The sequence below is a fragment of the Ixodes scapularis genome, unplaced genomic scaffold (genome assembly GCF_016920785.2).
Source record: "Ixodes scapularis isolate PalLabHiFi unplaced genomic scaffold, ASM1692078v2 PGA_scaffold12__126_contigs__length_90152505, whole genome shotgun sequence".
Classification (NCBI taxonomy): domain Eukaryota; kingdom Metazoa; phylum Arthropoda; class Arachnida; order Ixodida; family Ixodidae; genus Ixodes; species Ixodes scapularis.
In genome coordinates this window covers 40,805,060-40,823,761 of record NW_024609838.1, presented here as the reverse complement: position 1 = coordinate 40,823,761, position 18,702 = coordinate 40,805,060, and the positions used below count along the sequence as shown (strand labels likewise).

General features: G+C 44.2%; 1 protein-coding gene across 1 annotated transcript in view; it reads right to left on the bottom strand.

Annotated features, from left to right (window-relative positions):
* LOC8039127 (tetratricopeptide repeat protein 39B) overlaps positions 1-18,702 on the bottom strand; it is a 92,501-nt gene that overhangs the window by 12,969 nt on the left and 60,830 nt on the right. The window contains exons 2-12 of the mRNA XM_029981328.3: positions 14,139-14,173; positions 11,445-11,564; positions 8,777-8,852; positions 8,547-8,670; positions 7,620-7,752; positions 6,247-6,346; positions 4,935-5,000; positions 4,263-4,374; positions 3,855-3,922; positions 1,458-1,517; positions 1,133-1,224 (exon numbers count right to left, since the gene is read on the bottom strand). Of these exons, the coding sequence (XP_029837188.2) occupies positions 1,133-1,224; positions 1,458-1,517; positions 3,855-3,922; positions 4,263-4,374; positions 4,935-5,000; positions 6,247-6,346; positions 7,620-7,752; positions 8,547-8,670; positions 8,777-8,852; positions 11,445-11,564; positions 14,139-14,173 (986 nt within the window). The remainder of the gene's footprint in view (positions 1-1,132; positions 1,225-1,457; positions 1,518-3,854; positions 3,923-4,262; positions 4,375-4,934; positions 5,001-6,246; positions 6,347-7,619; positions 7,753-8,546; positions 8,671-8,776; positions 8,853-11,444; positions 11,565-14,138; positions 14,174-18,702) is intronic.

The following is an 18,702-nucleotide window of genomic DNA, read 5'->3' as shown; positions in this document are numbered from 1 at the left end:
CATGCAGCCAAAATGTTGCATGCAAAAGGGCCTATATAAGTGGCTCCGTGAATTTTGTCATGCTGGAGTACTTAATTTGGTAACTCCAATGTACTAGTACACTGGGACACCCCAAAACAAAGATGGATGAATGAATGAATGAATAGATGGTAGTGGCGAATCCCTTAGTATTGGGCGGTAACCTGTACCACCTGAACTAGAGACATTTCCACCCCTCAGCTATATATTAAAATATTTTTCTAAATTAAGCCTCTTGTCAAATTGTCTAACTTACCAATTTTGTGTAACATGCACACTTTTTAGACCATTCCCACCAACCTCCCTTTCGTGACTGTAAACCTTTTATTCCTTCGTTTTGCTAACCTTACTAGCAAGACCCAGTGCTTCCGCCAAATTTCTTACCCCTTCCATGGGGGGGGAGGGGGGACTTTATACATTTCAATATCACATTTCCTCGTCTTGCTGTAACTATGACGAAAGGCACACATATATGTGCCTATCTCTTAAAATTTAGTCCCATATGTCTTTGTCTTTAGCACTCCAACTCCAGCCACAACCAGTAAAGAGCTCCGATGGAAGTTATCGAACAACTGTTCCCTTGTTATATCCTGTTTTTATGTTCATTACAATCAACCTTTGCACATTGCCAAGGTGGATTTTCCTTTAAAAGCATCTGTTTTGTTTCTTGTTTCCTGTCCCACGAAAGTGAACGTCCCTAACTGAAAATTATGGTCATGTTGATTTTTCAATTTAATGTAAAAAAAAAAAATGTCTAAAAATTTTAGAAAGAAGTTTCCAGCGTATGACACCGCAAGTAAAAGGCAATTAATTAGAAATATTTTAAAACCCAAAATCTGTGTTCTCAAAAAAGTACAAGGAAAAATGTTATTTTTTCTCTTTAACAAAATTAACAACTCAATTAAACTATACATTACTGGTCATGCTGGATAGCACTGAAATGCTACCTAGCAATGGAATGATTACGTGACTTCCATAAAATGTTTGATGCAAAAAGGTAATTCCTTTTATAGTCATGTCACACAAATAAGACACACAGGTATGTGCACCTCGAACATTGCGATCAAGTGCCCATGACTTTGCACTTTCTCACTATGTTCTTAGAGTGTTTTACCTGTGACACCAAAGGAGCTCCCAGTAGCAGATGTAGTGGAACGGAATCCACTCGTTCTGTGCCTCAATCGCCTCGTAATACTGGTTTATTGCCTGGAAGAAAGGGACGCTTTTGTAAGCAGTTATGCATTGCAAAACATGGGATGGCATATTTGGTTAAAACATCAATTGATGGAAGTAGAAGAGGTGACAGTTTTAGTATCAAGATATAAAGAAAAAGCTCTGAACATACAGCACTGCTATGATCTTATGAAAAGCAGGTGCTATTTTGCTGTTCATTGAAGGTTTTTTCGAACCATGGCTGAGGAATGTTTGGAGGTACTTACATTGTCTATTTGACCTTTCACTTGATGCATCCTGGCATTGAAGTACAAACTGAGTACACCCTAAAAAAAAAAAGGTTATATAAAATCTGCTGCTTTGAACACTGAATTACTCTTGCATTTTGCAGAAAATTTCACTTCATTCTACATTTTAGACTGACTGAAAAATTTAAAATCTAACCAAGTTTGAATAAAAAGAGTTAACAATTTTTCAGTCAGTCTATTCATTTCCTAACCAGACAGATCTTTGTCGAATATGTTTACATTTAAATCATTATACATAATATGCAGTTTGCTCTATATTCTGATTATAATACAATTATCTCTAGATCTAAAAAATAACTAACTGAAATTATTCTATTCATCTCTAGACTTTATTCAGGAAGCATATAGTATAGAAGCTATTAACTGCTAAATACAAAATATTGTATGGCAAATCTCTGGGAAATTGTGTTGCATACGCGAGACGTTATAGCATTACGAGACGAGTCACGTGACGTCAATTTGCCCGCTAAATTTAGGGTGGAAACTGAATTGGTGTGTAGGTCACGTGATGTTAATTTTCCCATTAAATTGAGAGCAGAAACTAAATTGCCATATAGACCATATGACATCAGGTCACATGACGTCCATTTCCCAGCTAAATTTAGCGGGGGAAACTGAATTAGTGTGTAAGGTCACGGGACGTTAATTTTTTCGCTAAATTTAGTGGGGAAATCGACGTTACGTGACCTATAAACCAATTCAACTTTTTCGCTAAATTTAGCAGAGAAGCTGAATTGGTGCGTAGGTCTGTGACGTTCCATCAGGCAACACTGCACGCGTTGCATTATGGAACATCACATACTTATACACCAATTCAACATCCCCACTAAATTTAGCAGAGAAACTGACTGGTGCGAATTGACGTGTCCCATGATGCAACGTGCAGTGTTGCATTATGGTACGTCACAGGCCACGGCTTCGCGTAATGCGGCTTCACGAAATTCGGAGCAACTAGCCAAAGAATGTTTCACGTTAAAAGGCAGCACCGTAAAATCCGGTAAGGGTGCCTTTCCCCGAAAAATCGCCCATCCCGTTTTTCTGGCTAAAAATTTGTAACATAAAAATTCCGAAACATGGCCCGAATCACGTTGGGCATCACGCGATGTCCGACGGGAATCACATCAATTGCGCGATTTGTGGTACCGGTACTTGTGGCAAGCAATTTCATAGTGAGATCGCATCCTCCATACTCTCAAAGCCTTGCAGTTCGACGATGAAGTCAGAGTGCCCGGTCTCAGATATGGAGCGCGAGGATCTGGCAGCACAGAGCGTCAAAGAGCCATTTCTCGGGGAACCTGGACGTCACCGCACAGCTTTTGCAGCGGCGAGGACCCAAAACACACTTGTTCGCTCCGGAGGAGTGTGTTTTGGAGTCTCGCCGCAGCGGGGAACCAGTCACGTGGCTCTTCTCTCATCAGTTGCCTGCCGCCCCACCTTTATTATTTCGGCGCCCGCTTCTCGTGGTGATCTGTCAGGCTTTGTCAGTATATAGGAGGCGATGGTAATGGAAAGCTTGTACATGTCTGTTTTTGTCCCTCTGTTTGTTTTGTGCTTTCTTACTGTTACATCTGTCCCAACACGCTCGTCAAAGTCTTCGATGGTAATGGGTTTCCACGCTTTTGTCCGCGATCTGCGCGCGCGATTTCGGTTGACCTGGCACGCAGATTTGTAGCCGGGTTTCGCGTGTTTATCGCACCGTGAAACACGAATCTGCTGTGTCCGCAGTTTGTGGTACACTTTCCCGTCACACAGGAGTTGTCTATGTCGTTGTGAAACGCGAACCTGCCATGTCCGCGATCTGCGGTATCAGTTCCCGTGTCACCTGGTTTGTAGCGGGTGGCCTTCTGTATACCCTTAATTAATTGTTGATAATGTTTTGATGTTTCATCCCGCCTCACGTTTTTCACCGTTGATCTCTTCATTTTGGGTGGTCGCCTTTAGGGAATTTTACAGTATATATACAGATCAATATTATTTGAAGTATACATACTTAAAATAATATTTAACTTGTGTTCTTCATTCAATTTTTTTTCATAAATTGTTTAAAAACGATTACGTAAATGAAAAGTGTTAGTTTTCTACTGTTTTTTCTAAGCACAAATATGAACGTTTAAGCACTGAAATGAAAGTTAACTCACAAAAAATCATACTACTAGCTGTTGCACTTTATGCCTCATGTTGACTTTTTGAGTAGTACTTAGAAAACTATATTGTATTGTAAGTTGTCTTGGGTAAATATGAGTTGTGGCATAGTTACCTCTGTTATAATCTATTTAAGTAAAAAAAACTCATATTAATATTATTTCGCATTGATATTGTGATGCATAGTGCTCAAGAACTAAAGTAACAGCTCACCTTTGGATATTTTTGTAGCAGACCCTTCACTAGCCTTTCCGAGAGTTCAAGGTCGCCATCACCGAGGCCTGTAATTTAAAAAAAAAGGCAATTAAAGGTACGAAACTCATAAAAAATATGAATATTTTTTTTTAACAGACATGCACAGAAAAGGTTTGGAACTATAACTGTACCTACAGCTGGACTTTGGCTAGAACTGAATTTTGACAACAACTGGACTGCAACAGAACTGGGTTTTGGCTGCAACCGAACTCGTGACTAAAATTTAATTTTGTCTAAAACAGGACTGTGACTAGAACTAAGTTTTGCCTTCAACTGTATTGTGACTAGAACACCAACTAAATGGCCTGCTCTGTTTTTTCTTCAGTATTTCAGTTTCAAACTCAAATTTTGTATTTTAACACATACCGAGAATGTACAGGACAAATGTGTGGTAGGCAACGAGAACGATGCTGCACAGGGGTCCTCGGAGGTAGTCCTGCATCATGCATCCCTCTTCAAGCTCTCGTAGACCCAGCACCTGCATTTCAGGATGGGGGAAGCATTCTGATTTAGCATGAAGAAGCTTTTAATCGGGAGGCAAGGAACAAACTAGGCAGATTTTGCCACTGCCACTGTCAGGACGGAACATTTACTGCTGGCTTCGACTCAAGAAGCACTCCAAAGTATGCTACAATGCTTATACAATACGGACTTTAAAAAAAATTTATAAAGGTTGGCATTGAATAAAAAGTAAATTAATAACTATAAAAAAGTGGTAAAACATTTACTAATTTTAAGAGCACTACATTAGTGTCTGTTAGACAGCTTCCGTGTACCTTCAGAAAAAAAAAAAAAAAACAGATTCGAAATCGGGACATTTCGCTAAGAAAGTGAGAATCCTAGCATGCTTTTTGCGACATTCCATGCAATGTTTTCACAAATATATTTGGCGTGACAAAAGAACCCTTACCAGTTTTGCAGCAGTGAAATACAAGAATCTACCGAATTAAAAAAAAATCACATGGGGAAAATCCTGGTTGGCAAGGCAAATAGAACCTAACGATGTAATTTCACTGTACAGCTTCCTGGCTCGCTCACCTTATTCCCAGAAAAGCCAATGAATTCCAAAAGCTTCAGGATCCTTGTTGGAAGCTGTGATATTAGCTGAAACGGATAAACATAAGTTACTCAGTGCTTAAAAAGACTTTGATGCACCACGATCTGAGACCATGTCTGAGAAATCTTTGTGATTAAAGTTCCTTATAGCTTTCAGGCATTCCGTCTTAATCTATGCGAAAAGACGTAGATACCATATTGCCAAATCTGGTCAATATAGTAGTTACAAAGTGCTTGTTGGTCTATTTATGTAGCAATCGTTTTTAAAAATAACTTGTTTATACAATGCTTAGCTGTTGCCTCCAAGCTGGCCTGGACATCGTTTTAATTATTTCTTCTTCACTTCTTGTCAGTACCTAATGCCATTATGCTACAAATGGTGCCCGTTTGATGATATTTTCTTTAGATGCAAGAGTGCATTTGCTAAACAGTTAAATTATTAGCATTGATGGAAATTGTTTTAAGTAGTACCAGACAACCACAGAACCTACATATGCAAAATCAAACAGCACTATCCAGCATACAGCAACGTTCCAATCGGCACCCAAAGTAGCAGTAGAATATAAAGCCGTTAATAAAAAAAGAAAACCATCATGCAAGCACTTTCATTGTAGTTGAATTGCTTTGTTTGTTGTTTGATTAGCAATCTTTTTCTAGATCCCCTGCCCCGCTTTGGTGGCAAAGCATAAACTAAATAAATAAGTATTAAAACCAATTGGAAGGTGCAATATTTTAATGTGTAATAGAAGTTAGAGCTATAAAATCCTTCCTTTGGTGTAACCAAGACTATTTAATGCAAATATGCCATTTGCAACTATGTTTTGTGCTTTCGTTATTTAATTTACTTGACCAATTTTAATTTTAGGTAAGAGTATCTCCCCTCTGTAATGCCTTCAAGTCACGAGAAAACAAAATAAATACCTAAATAAAGAAGTGTGAAAAAATGAATGAATGAATTATTTAATAAAAAATAAATCTTTATCTTGTAACAGCATTCCATAGAATGCCAACCTCTTAAGCCATCCTTAGTTGTGAGCACGTGCAGAACAAATATGACAGTCTTAAGGTTACTATTGATATTAACATATCTACAAGGACCACACCACAGTTTGTGCATTCCCGAGCAGCGCAAAATGGGCAAGCCTGTTTCACGCCCGCAAAGGTGGCACAAGCTGCCACTTGATACAAAGGGCATAGCCATTATTGTCCATCTATTCATCCATCCATCCCTCCTGCCTGCCTGCGTTCCATTTAGTTTGCTACCTGGGTGAGGCACGTCGGCCTGGAAGCTTACCAAGTTGAAGGCTCCGACGCCCAGATGAACGCCGCTCTCGAAGTGCTCCTTCTCTTTGGAGGTCTCCCAGTTCCTTGTTGCCAGCATCTGCATGCACTCCCTGCAGTGAATGCAAGTGATGAGTAGCAGCTCGATTATTGCACGGTCCTAAAGCTCGCGGAATAATTCAGTTACAATGCCTGGAACGGTGCGCTTACTTCTGCTCGAACGCGAACGCTGGACGCAGGCGCTCGGCGTTCTGACGCGTTCGGACGCTGAGTCGAGAAAAAGACCGCTAACTTTCCATCTACCCACTAATAATTCCGACAAGAGACCGGTACCCTGACGTCTCCGCATGCTCTCGTATCTCCTCTCTCCCGTTTACATCCCGCCCGTATTGACTTGAACTCTTTTAAGTTATCCTGAAGTTCGGAAATATATGTGCCACTCTCATGTTCTAGAAATACCATAGGAGATGTAATGTTGCAATAGTCTTATCAAAAGTGTTTTTTCTTGTTAAAAAAAATGCTTGGTTTAACATTCTTGAGTTCTAACCACTTAGTAAATGCCATCTTGTTCGATTAAAAAAAAAAGTGCTTCGAAAGATAGAGAAAAGCAGCAGTTAAATGAAGCACGCAAGCGGGCTCTCCCACCCCATACTAGAGGCTTCACCACGACATTAGTATCGATGTGGGGAAGCACCCTTGCCGTTCTGGGAAGATCATGCGTTGACCTTGAATACAATCTGCTTCTTCAAACAAATCATAATTTCATAGGAAACTACACTCTACGACGTAAAAATTCGCTAGCACTAATAAAAGCAGCTATACAAGCTGTCCAAGCTTAAACCAGCTCCAAGCCCATTTACCATCCCTTTGATCTTTTTAAAAAGATAATTAAAAGCGAAAACCTGGTGCAAGCGTGATACACGGTAGGCCTATATCGTCTTAAAGAAAAGTGGTCTGAACGCAATACGGCGCGATACTCGCCCGATTTAAAGCTTACACGGTGCTCTCCAACCAATAAGATTGGGTATAGTAGTACAAGACACTATTTATATCATCAATTATACTTTGTAAGATTGCCAATGCGGTTATTTCAAGCTGATGGCGAAAAAGTGGTGCCTAAAAAATTGGGAAACGTACGTAAACCAAAAGTGTGGTAAGACTGCCTGATAGGTGGCGCCTACGTGTTATCCCGTCGTAAACAGTTACGAACGGTTGAGACGGAATCGGTCACGGTGAAACGCAAATGTGTGAACCGTAAACAGAACGCTGAGGAAGCTAGGGACTCGTTCTTGGCTGGTTTCTCACCTTAGAAGTGTTATTGCTTCGCGTTTGCTTGAGGTCTCTTTTTAACGTCTGCTCAAACATATATGTACGGGTTGTGCTTACTTGTATGACTGGTAGCAAGACCGGATTTTGAGTCCTCCCTTGATGAAGGTCACAAGGCTTTGGTCTTCGACGAACGTCAAGATGGCGTTCTCGAGCAGGCATTCGGCGTAGCAGAGTTCCGCGTGGATCTCCTCTGAGGAGCGGAAGATTATCATTACCATCACTGTCGTCATCATCATCATTGTCGTCGTTTGCTTATTGTATGTGTTCATGAATAGATAAATTGCCTTGACAAACATAAAACAAAGTCGCTCGTTAAAACTAAGTACCGCGATCAAAGACTACATAAAAATTCCGTGTTATTATTATGTGCACAAGTGAAATACGTTGGAAATAATCACTCACTACCATTTATAAAAGGAAAACTGCTCTCGAACACGACATTAATTAAAAATGAATTTAATCAGTCGCCTATTGTCGCCGCAAAGTGGATATAATTGCGTGTCAATCCACCGGCCGGGTGCTTGGGGTGGGGGGAGTTCACAGCAAAAATGAAGTGAACTAGATGCCAGAAGTTTCAGAACTTACTGTTATCTCATAAAAAAATTATAGGCGAAATTGTTTTTCCATCTGAAATGAGAACCCGCACTTGCTACCAGACGTCCTTCATGTCCATGAAATCACGGGCTTCGTCCGCTACCATTTTCTCATGTAAAGTTTAAAAAAAAATCGTTTATAAATTTTTGAATCAAGTGAAAGTTGGGCGTCTGGTGCCAACCGCTAGCACTACGTTTTGGGTGGAGACCAAACGGAGGCCCGGTCACTCGATATATAATATATACAAAACAAAGGGCTAATATATACAAAACAAAGGGCTGCCACGTTTCAACTCGAGAACTGTTCTAAAGCAGTCCCTATTCGCAAAGTTCTGCCGAGAGAACACGCCAACGGAGTCACCACGTGTAGTATATGAGAAATAAAGCGGACCCATGGAGTAGGCGTTATAGTCGGGCCGCAACAGCATGCGAGCCACGGCCGAAGTTCTTCGCCGGAGTCGATTGCAGACGTCGACCCCTTGTCGAATCGCCTCTTGCGCTGCCTTGATGTCGCTCTGCGGCGGAGAAAAGAAAGTGACCTGTAGTGCGCTGCGCGTTTACTGCGCAAATAAAGTTCTTTTTTTTTATTTTATGATTGCTTTGGGTAACGGAGTGGCGTACCATATCCATCGTGAGCACGGCTTGCATGAACATGATTGTGGACTGCCCCAGGGCATGGTACATGCTTTCGTGTGCCCTGCGCAAACCGCAGAAAAAAGAAACAATTCATTGGGTCAGTCTGTGTTCACACTAATGCGCATTGAGTAAGTCACAACAACCGGTCAGCCCTTTTCACTACACTTGTCCTCTTTACTACGTACGGTGCCTTCTAAAGCATATCCGACAAGTGCGTCTACCGCGTCCTCAAACGTCGTCTCTCGATTTCTGCCTGATGACGTCATAGAGGTGTCACGTTGCCGCTTGCCGCGACCCTGGCGGTGCCGCGACAGCGGAAGTGGATGTGGCGAATGCCTGTTCTGCTGCAAAGTCGCTCTTCAGCCTAAGAGTTCAAGGCAACTTGAGCAGCTAAGAGCTGGGACGCCACGACGACGGTGACACTCGCGACAGCATGAGAGGCCGGCACCCGTGCTGCCATTTGGTGCCACTATCGAACCGCTTTCAATGCATGGGCGCTACGAGGAAAGCAGGTTGTCTGCTTCTTGCGCAGGGGTTGCGGTGACGTCAGAACGACACCGAGCTCTGATTGGTTTCGATTGAAAGGATAGGGGGTAGACCTCAATGCTAGAGGCCTTAAAATATACCCACTGTTTTTTTGTTTTTCTTTATTGGCAAATGAAAGCTTGGCGTTTTGATATCATTGCAAGAAGCAGACGAACTTGTGCTATGCATAGGGCAACAAACACACCGGTCAGAGACGCGTTCCAGGCACCATTCACCTACTGCTCGCTTACCGGTCATTGGCTGACCGTAAAGCAGTATGTAGAAGTAAGAATATGTACAGTCAAGGAAGATATAAAAAAAAAAAAAAAACTTTCAGCCTTTCCACTTTGGTGAAGAAGGCAGACCAGCGAAGCTGTACTAGGGTGGAAATGAAGTAATGGCCGGCCGCAAGTCGGCAAGCCAGAGTGGAAAGGCTGGAAAGGTTGCCGCCGTCGCTCATAGATGGCGGGAGCTGTCCAGAGTTTTATGTCATCAATTGTTTGCTGGCGGACACGATCCTGGGGAAACTTGCCCTTAACAGCTCCTCTGTAAAAGTCCAGTCGGTGGCGTGGCTACGAAGACCCCAAGCGCTATCTAACGGTAGAAATCCGAGCTATCGTCGAACCTGCTGTGTGAGCGAGCGTCATTTCATCGGGAGTTCAATTTTCGTCATTACTCCCTAGCTCGTCGCCAAACAACTGGCGAGTCAACGCAAATGGCAGTATAGTGCTCGGTGAAATAAAAAAAAAAAAAACGCTTATCGTCGTGTGTCCCGCGAACTTATCAAACGGCCGAGAACAGACCACTCAACCTGTCGTGAAACACTTTCATCGCGAAATGTCGCGCAACACTTTTTTTTATATATTTCGCCAAGAGAGCATTATAACTCAGCGACAGCGGGTCAAGCAAGGTGTGACAACGAAAACTGAAAATCCGCTGAAGTCTCGATAATATAGTGGAGCTTTCTTCCGATAGACAGGCTTTTTTTTTTTCTTCATATCGTCCGTGACTGTACGCGGCAGTTAAAGATGTTGCCAGCTGTTGGCACGCTCGGCCTGCCTTTGACAATCGTTATTTTGTCTTGCTGAAGTCTACATTAGGCATTACCGGCTATAGTTACATAAATGTGGCAGTTCCGGGTCAATTGTTTAATCTCAACTGATAGTAAACGTGAACAGAGCAAAGGACAGACAATAGGGAGTTTTGGTAGACCGTTTTCCCAGCTCCGCCGCGCTCTCCGGAACGAGGACGCCACAACTGCGCGTGTGCGGCGCAGTCTTTCTTGCAGAGTCTCCGATCTCGTAGCGGGTTGCGGAGAACGTTGCGGGACAGAGGAAACGATCTACGAAAACTTCCTAAAGACACGAAGGAAGCGGGACAAGCGCTATTGTGTGTTCTTGTTTGTCCCATGTTACTATTTAAAACAGCGCAATATAAAGTTATAAAGTTGCTGCCAGCTGAAAAAGCAGTTTTAAAAGAGAGATCAATGTCCATTTTGAAGAAACCCAAGTCTGAGGAATACAGAATTTGACACCAAGAGAAGAAAAGAAGAGCGTCTCCCCTCCCCTCCCTCCTTCCCTCCCTCCCTCCCTCCCTCCCTCCCTCCCTCCCTCTCTCTCTCTCTCTCTCTCTCTCTCTCCCCCCCCCCCCCCCCCCCCCCCCCCCCGAATTGGTATTTCTCGGTCTCGGATTGCTTCAAAATGTTCTGTATACACCAGCTCACTCTCGTCATTACGTTCTCTTTGTAGATATCAATTATAAATCATTGTAAATTAACAAATCTACAAATAAATTTAGCGTTGAAATAATCTCACTAATTAAGTAACAAGTAAAAACAATTACCACAACTCGAAAAAAAAAAGTTCGCGAACTTGATAAATTAGATGCACGGCGTCTGCTGACCAAACGCAATTTAGTTCTTTTATGCGCACCATCGAGGGCATCCTTAAAGAAAGAAAAGGTTATTAGTAGTTACGTTATTAGAGGCTATGGAGTTATGAACAAATTAGACGCCGTTATGCTCCGCGAGCAGACGACTGTGTACGTTCTCCGTGCTCCTCGAGGTTGGAGAAGCAGCCGCTCGTGGGCCCTCAGCAAGAGGGCCGAGATAAGCTGGAGTACCACCCACTTGGGTTTCATGCGCTTGAGTGCCTCTCCAAACTGGTTGCTGAGCAACAGGTCCAAGGCCCGCGTCGCTTCTTCGGCCGCCAGCTCCACGTTGATGGTCTCCATCGGCCTGGTCTCGATCCTGCGTCGACGCCGTCATAGAGCACCCCCGCGGTTACCGCGAATTTGCCTTCGCTCCACTCTGCATCCCGTTTCACCTCGAACAGGACCGCGGAGGACGCTACGAGCTATATATATATATATATATATATATATATATTGGGAATGAGTGAAGATTGACAAGTGCAGCCGTAGTGATATTGTGAACGAAGAGGGGGAGAAAGTGATTATTGAATTTATTGCATTAAAGTTAGGGAAAGAGAAAGGGAGAGAGAGCTGGCTCGCCAGCTCTCTCTTCCTTTCCTTTTTCTTAACTTCAATGCAATAAATTCAATAATCACCTTCTCCCCCTCTTCGTTCACAACATATACCGGGTGTTTGTGCGAAGACTTTCAAAAATCCTAAAACTTAAAGCGTAAAAAAAAAAAGAAAAAACTTTCTTCGGGAACAAACTACCAGCCACGGCGGACGTCAGGAATTGGCAAAAACATAGTAATTAGCCAAATAATTAATTAAAATTTGTTAATTAATTTTTTAATTAGTCTAAATAGACATATGGTTCTAATTAGAAAGTTGCTGAGCGTTATCGAAAACCACTAAATCAGTCACTTTTAAAAAGAATTTCGGCGCGTGAGAAGCGTAGTAGTGCACTAAAGTTACCGCTCTTTGAGCAGGTACAAGGCTGGGGCTAGATAAGAGACGGAAAAATCGCGCGGGCGCCTTATCGCAACCGCTAGCTTTGTACCTGCTCAAAGAGCGGTAACTTTAGTGCACTACTACGCTTCTCACGCGCCGAAATTCTTTTTGAAAGTGACTGATTTAGTGGTTTTCGATAACGCTCAGCAACTTTCTAATTAGAACCATATGTCTATTTCCACTAATTAAAAAGTTAATTAACAAATTTTAATTAATTATTTGGCTAATTACTATGTTTTTGGGAATTCCTGACGTCCGCCGTGGCTGGTAGTTTGTTCCCGAAGAAAGTTTTTTCTTTTTTTTTTACGCTTTAAGTTTTAGGATTTTTGAAAGTCTTCGCACAAACACCCGGTATATATACATATATATATATATATAAACGTCGCGGTGTTATGCGTATTTATTTGTATTTATTTTAAGTTTTACTTTAATGTTTCATCTTTTACATTTGTATTTTTAATTCACTGTCCGGTACGACGACGGCTTTGCAACTATCCGGGAGCATTCGCCCCACCCTCCCCTGCGCCCCCCTGCCCCGCGATCTGCTCCTTGCTCCCCTCTCTTCCGCGGCGTGCGGCGCCTAAGGGGACGCGGGGTGACCGTCGCGGAGACGGACGCCCACATCGGCTTAGCCTTACGGACAATTAGTACCGAAGATGTCGTTCCAGAGTCTGTGCCGTCCGTTTATGACCTATTGTACCCACCGCAGTGTCGGAGATCCCTTATACGCCTCTTTAGCTTTGAAACCCGCCGCCCTAACGTGGGAGCGCGCTCAAATAAAGCTTTTTTTTTTCTTTTTTTTTTTCGGGCGTTAGATTTTGTTTTAGTATGTTTGCTTTTTTTTATATGTCTTTTTACTTTTATTTTTCGTGACGTCACGTCCTCCTCGCCCCGTTGGCCGCTTACTGCTTTGCGCAGTCTGATGCCCTCACATGTATGCCATCTCCTGACGAAGCCGAGCCTCTCGGCGAAACTGTCGTAATACATGCAATAAACTGCTAGCATAGCAACTCCGCAAGTACGGATCTATGACTTATTACATTTTACCGGTCCATTGTTCTCAAGCTACTCTGCCTCACATATATATATATTACGCATCATTCTTTCATCGCGTGCTTGAAATATTTCTGACGATATTGCAAGAGAACATTTCTCGTGGGTGGTACGTAGGTCTAATATCGCAAATACTGCACAGCCTTCAGTCTAGTTAAATGCCGAACAAAAGCGTTACAGGGGTATTCGATACTTGGCACCAGTGTGCTCTTTCGTCCAAATTGCTTACAAGCTTTAGCAGCGCAGCCGTTCACACTTAAAGACCGACGACCAGTTCGCGCTTTCCACTTTTCCCCCGCTTCCTCCTCTCGCCCTTCCTACCCTGTCCACCGTTGTTGCCTCTTCCCTTCTCCCCCATAGTGAGGAGGGTCTTCTGCTTTGCAGAATCACGAGTCTGGTCGTCGGCCATTAACAGCCTTTATGATAAAGTTTCGGAGATTGGAGAGTATCGGTGGGGCCTGCTAGTTAGTTCTGGATGTGTGCTGTTTCGCGATGATGGGGGATCTATAGCTCTCGATGGAAAAATGACGAGGATACCCCCCCCCCCCCCCCCCCCCCCCCCGACGTCACCACTTGTGAATCCACGCAGCCCCGCCTAGCTCGCGTCAGCACGCGTCTGCCACAGGCAGGGTCAGCACGACCCTGCTCGAGCTTCCGGGCGTGTTTGCCGCTTGAGGACAGTCGGAGATCCACCGAAGTTGACGAAATGCGCTGGACCATTGTCTTCTAGTGGGTATCGCTCTAAGGCAGTAGCCACACTGACGCGAGCCTCGAAGCGTATATATGCTTCAACGGGGGAAGTGCCCTCGGGTGCAAGAATCGTTTATATAGAACGCCAACAACTTGCCTCGAACTTGTGATGTCTAGTGCGTCTTCGAAGACCTGCAAAGACAAAAGAATATTCATTTTACTACGACACGTTTTAGAACTGTTGACCTTTCATTAAAACAACAACAGAGGGAACAGTCAACTCAATCCGTGACACATATCGTCACCTATAGTGCCTGCGCAAATGAAATTAATGAACAAACAACGACAGCATAATTAATGGTAGTGAAAAGAACTGACGATAATTTGATATAAGCTGCGCAACGGCTCTTAAGTAGCACACAGAAACATTATGTATCCGCCGTTCACGTAAAATACTCTAGCTGTTGCATATTTGGATGTTTTATTGGAGCGAATAAGTTCATTGCGTGCTCTAAACAAAACTCTATGATGCCAAGCTACGCTTTTCTTCGAGCAACGGCTCGCTCTTTTTTTATAACCAACCTGACGCTACACTGGTGTTTGTAGCTTTGACATCAGGGTGCTTCCACGCCAGATCGTGCAATGATGATCCGGGTAATATTTATATTTTTTTTAATATTTATGTAAAACATATGTTAAAGTCATGTAGCTAATTTTCTTTCGGGGATATAAATTTTCGAGGCTAGAGGATTGGAGATTGTCAAAGTTTCGCTATGGTACGTACTTTGCAGATTCCTCAATCTCACACCGAATTATGCAAGTAATAACTTTTTTTCAGTTATTTTATTAGAAGTGTACGACACGTACATAAAAAAAAATTATGCAAAAAAAGAAATTACGAAACACGTCAAATAAACTCGTTTTAGAGACACATTCACAACTTATTTACCAACGAACTTCTTCATATTAAACGATTCAAAATATATTAAATGATCATCCTTAAATGTGGTTTACGAATATATCAGTAAACTATGGTTAGCCCTCAATGTATTTCTGTTACTAATGCAGAAACGCAGATAATTTCTCCAAATGCGGCAAAATTGCACATCATTATTTGAAAAAAAAAAAAAAAAACCCTCTGATTTTTATTTTTTTAAACTCTTCTTGACCATTTACGTTGACTTGAACTAACTTGTGATGACAAAACATTGAGTAACGCATGGCATCCTTAAGATAAAAATGACAACAAAGCTGAATTCAGTCAAATTGAGCTAGCACGTCTTCGTTATAGAGGCTTTGCCACACGACGTCGTCTGTGACTTTGTCTAGAACCGACAATGGCTGTACAGTGATTCGTCGCCTGGCTTCCGAGCTATCAAGACGCATCGCGATGAGCTCCGTCGGAGCGGTAACGGCCGCTGATAGCCGTGGAATATCTGCTGAGTTAGGCTCTCAAGGATACAGGATCGTACTGCCTCCCCTGCCGAAGGGCGTTCACGCCCTCAATTCTGTCTTTCTGCACGCCGACATTACGGCGAGGCCTTATCGCATTGAAGATTTTAAAGCCGGACTCGAGAAAGCGGGAGTACTAGGCGAAATCGCCGCATGTGGTTCATTTCAGATGAACCACGTGTGGATGGTGACTCTGAAAACACCGTTGGCCAAGAAGAAGCTGGTGGACGCCGCGTCCTTCGAGGCCAAAGGGAGACGCTGCATCGTCGTCGACCCGGAGAAGGCCGAGGTGAGGCTGAAGCTTCATTGGATTTCTTTTCACCTTCCGGACGAAACCGTGAAGAAGGCCCTGGAGCCGTATGGCAAGGTTGAGGACGTCGCCCGAGAGACCTGGCGTGTCGGAGGCTTCGAAGGTGTGCAGTCGACCACCCGAGTCGTGAGGCTTACCCTAAGGGAAGGCGTCACGCTCGAAAACCTGCCGCACCAACTACGACTCCCAGGCTGCACGGCCTTGGTGCTGGCCCCGGGTAGAGCTCCGCTCTGCCTCAGGTGCCGTCGAACCGGCCACATTCGTAGGGAGTGCCGAGTGCCGCGTTGCGAGAGCTGCAGGCGTTTCGGACACCTACGCGACGACTGCAAGAAAACCTACGCAGACGTGGCTAACGGCGGCCCTGAGGACGACGCCTCGGAGCTACTCATGGACCAGGATGAAGCTGAGGACGCGGCAGGCGGGAACTCGGAGGGCAGCCAACCTCAGGGGCGGGCCGAGACCACCGTGGTCGTCCCACCACCCGAGACGCCCACCACGGCCGAGCTCCCCGCAGAAAACACGGACACCCCGAAACCGGTGGGCGACGACGTCGCACGCATTTCGGCCCTCCAGGGGGACGAGCGCGGGCACGACTACACCCGCCGGGAGTCGACCCTGGCTGCCGTTGAAAGGGAGAACGACCAGAAGGACGGCGAGATGGACGCCGTGAGCGGCTCTGCCAAGCGTTCCCTAGAACCGACACCAACCCAGGAGCCCGGTCAACCGCAGAACCTGCAGGAGCGGGTGCTCCAGAGGTGGCAGACGGTGACTTCGAAGAGGGGTCGACGCCACGCCCCCCCTCAAGGACCACCGGAGGGCCACGTGCCGAAGGCTCCATAGTGAAGGAACTGTACTGCGGCTGAATAATATTGCTTAGGCGGCCTAGTACAAGTAAGAGTGTTGTATTTTTTTTTGTATGTGTTTACCTGTTTGACTTAAGCGGCTTTTTGTATCGTAGCCTAGCCTTCTCTCTATTTTAGCTCCGTGATAGTAATATGTCCCTTAGTTTCGTCACTTTAAACGTCCGTGGGTTAGCCTCGTCGAGGAAGCAGTACCAACTGCAGCGTCTGGTAGAGGACGAGCAGCCGGACTTTCTTGCGGTGCAAGAAACTAAATTGCAGACAGAAGAGAACATTGAGAGAGCGCTGAGGCCTTATCTCCGGCGATATGAAGTTGCCGCTAGTCATGCTGCGGGTCGGTCGGGGGGCTGTTTTCTTTTTTTAAGAAAGTCCGTGAACTATGAAAACTTGCAAGTTGTTATCGATGAGTGCGGGCGGTTCATTTCTTGTGATTTCACGCTCTCAGATGTCCAGTGGCGTGTGATATGTATCTACGCTCCCAGTAACGCGAAGGATAGAGAAGTCTTTTTTCAATTTCTACGTAATTATCTGGAGTGTGACAAAGTGATCGTGTGCATGGGAGATTTTAATTGTGTCTGTGACGAGCGGGATAGTACTGGAGCGGCCACGAGTGGCGACAGCAGTTCGAGACTTTTGAAAGAAATTGTAAATGTGTGTGGGCTCGAAGACGTCGGTGCCTTATGCACCATAAGAAGTGGCGTAAGGTATACGCATTTTCAAAATACGTCACACGCTCGTTTAGACCGTATTTATGTTACAGTTGACGTACTGCGCACTGTGCACGGCTACCGTGTCCAGCCCATTTTTTTTACTGACCATTGCCTCGTAAGCGTAAAAATTGGCAGGAAAGAAAGCAGAGCGTCTCGTTTTAACTGGCAGCTTTGGAAATTAAACCGAACACTTTTGAATGATAAACTTTTTGCAACCACTGTCGCTGAGCTGTTGCGGGGTGTGGTCGAAAAAGAGACTTGTATCAGGGAGGCCTGGGAAGAATTCAAAGAGGGAGTTAAGTTGGCCGCGGTAGAAAGGGCCAGTAACATCACCTTCCAAGCTCGAGCTCGCGAAAGGCAGTTGAAGCAAGACCTTAGCGCGTTGTGTCGAGTAGAGTGTGAGCGCCCTGGAACTTGCAGCGATGACATTCGGCACATCAAAATGGAGTTAGATCAAATATACAATGAAAAGTATAAAGGGGCAGTTGTGCGGGCACGCTCGGAGAAATTTCTGTTGGGAGAACAGCCGACTAAGCGAGCTCTGGCTGAGGAAAAGAAGTATGCCCTGACTCGAGAAATAAGAGAAATAGAATATAAAGGGAAAATTAGCAGCGATAAAGATGTTATAGAAGAAGCTTTTGTTGAGTACTTTGGGAAACTTTTTGGGGAAAAACCGACTCCCGTAGGATTTCGTAAATTTAAAGATTTTTTGTCACTCATGCCCAAGTTGGATGAGGAGGTTACAACGTGGCTCGAGGGAGAAATCACGCTAGGAGAGGTTGAACGAGCAATAGATTCGCTAGCGAGACAGAGAACCCCGGGTCCTGATGGGCTTTGTGCAGAATTTTACCAAACCTTTAAAAATGCCCTTAGTCCCGTACTGTTGGCCGTATTTAATGAGTCATTCGAAAATTACTGTCTACCGCGTTCCTTTGTAGAGGCCCACACCATACTGATACCGAAGTCGGAGGACTTGTCGAAAAGGCTCAGCGTGACGGGATATAGGCCGATTACATTATGTAACATAGACTACAAGATTTTCACTAAGATTATTACGCGTAGGCTCCAGTGTGTCATTCGGGACCTCATCGGGGATCACCAGACATGTGGCATTAAAGGAAGGTCCATTCAAACTAATATTCATATAGCGAGAAGCATTTTTGAAGCTGTTGGGAGGGATAAAGTGGCAATGATACAATTAGACTTGGAGAAAGCGTTTGATAGAGTTAGGCATGATGTTCTAAAGAGTATTTTATTGCATGTTAATGTAGGCAAAGTTGTCCTAAAGGGCGTAGATATGGCGTATAAAGGCTGTACCACCAGGCTGGTGTTAAATAATAATGTTTCTAAGAAAATTGCAGTGCTTTCGTCAGTCAGACAGGGATGTCC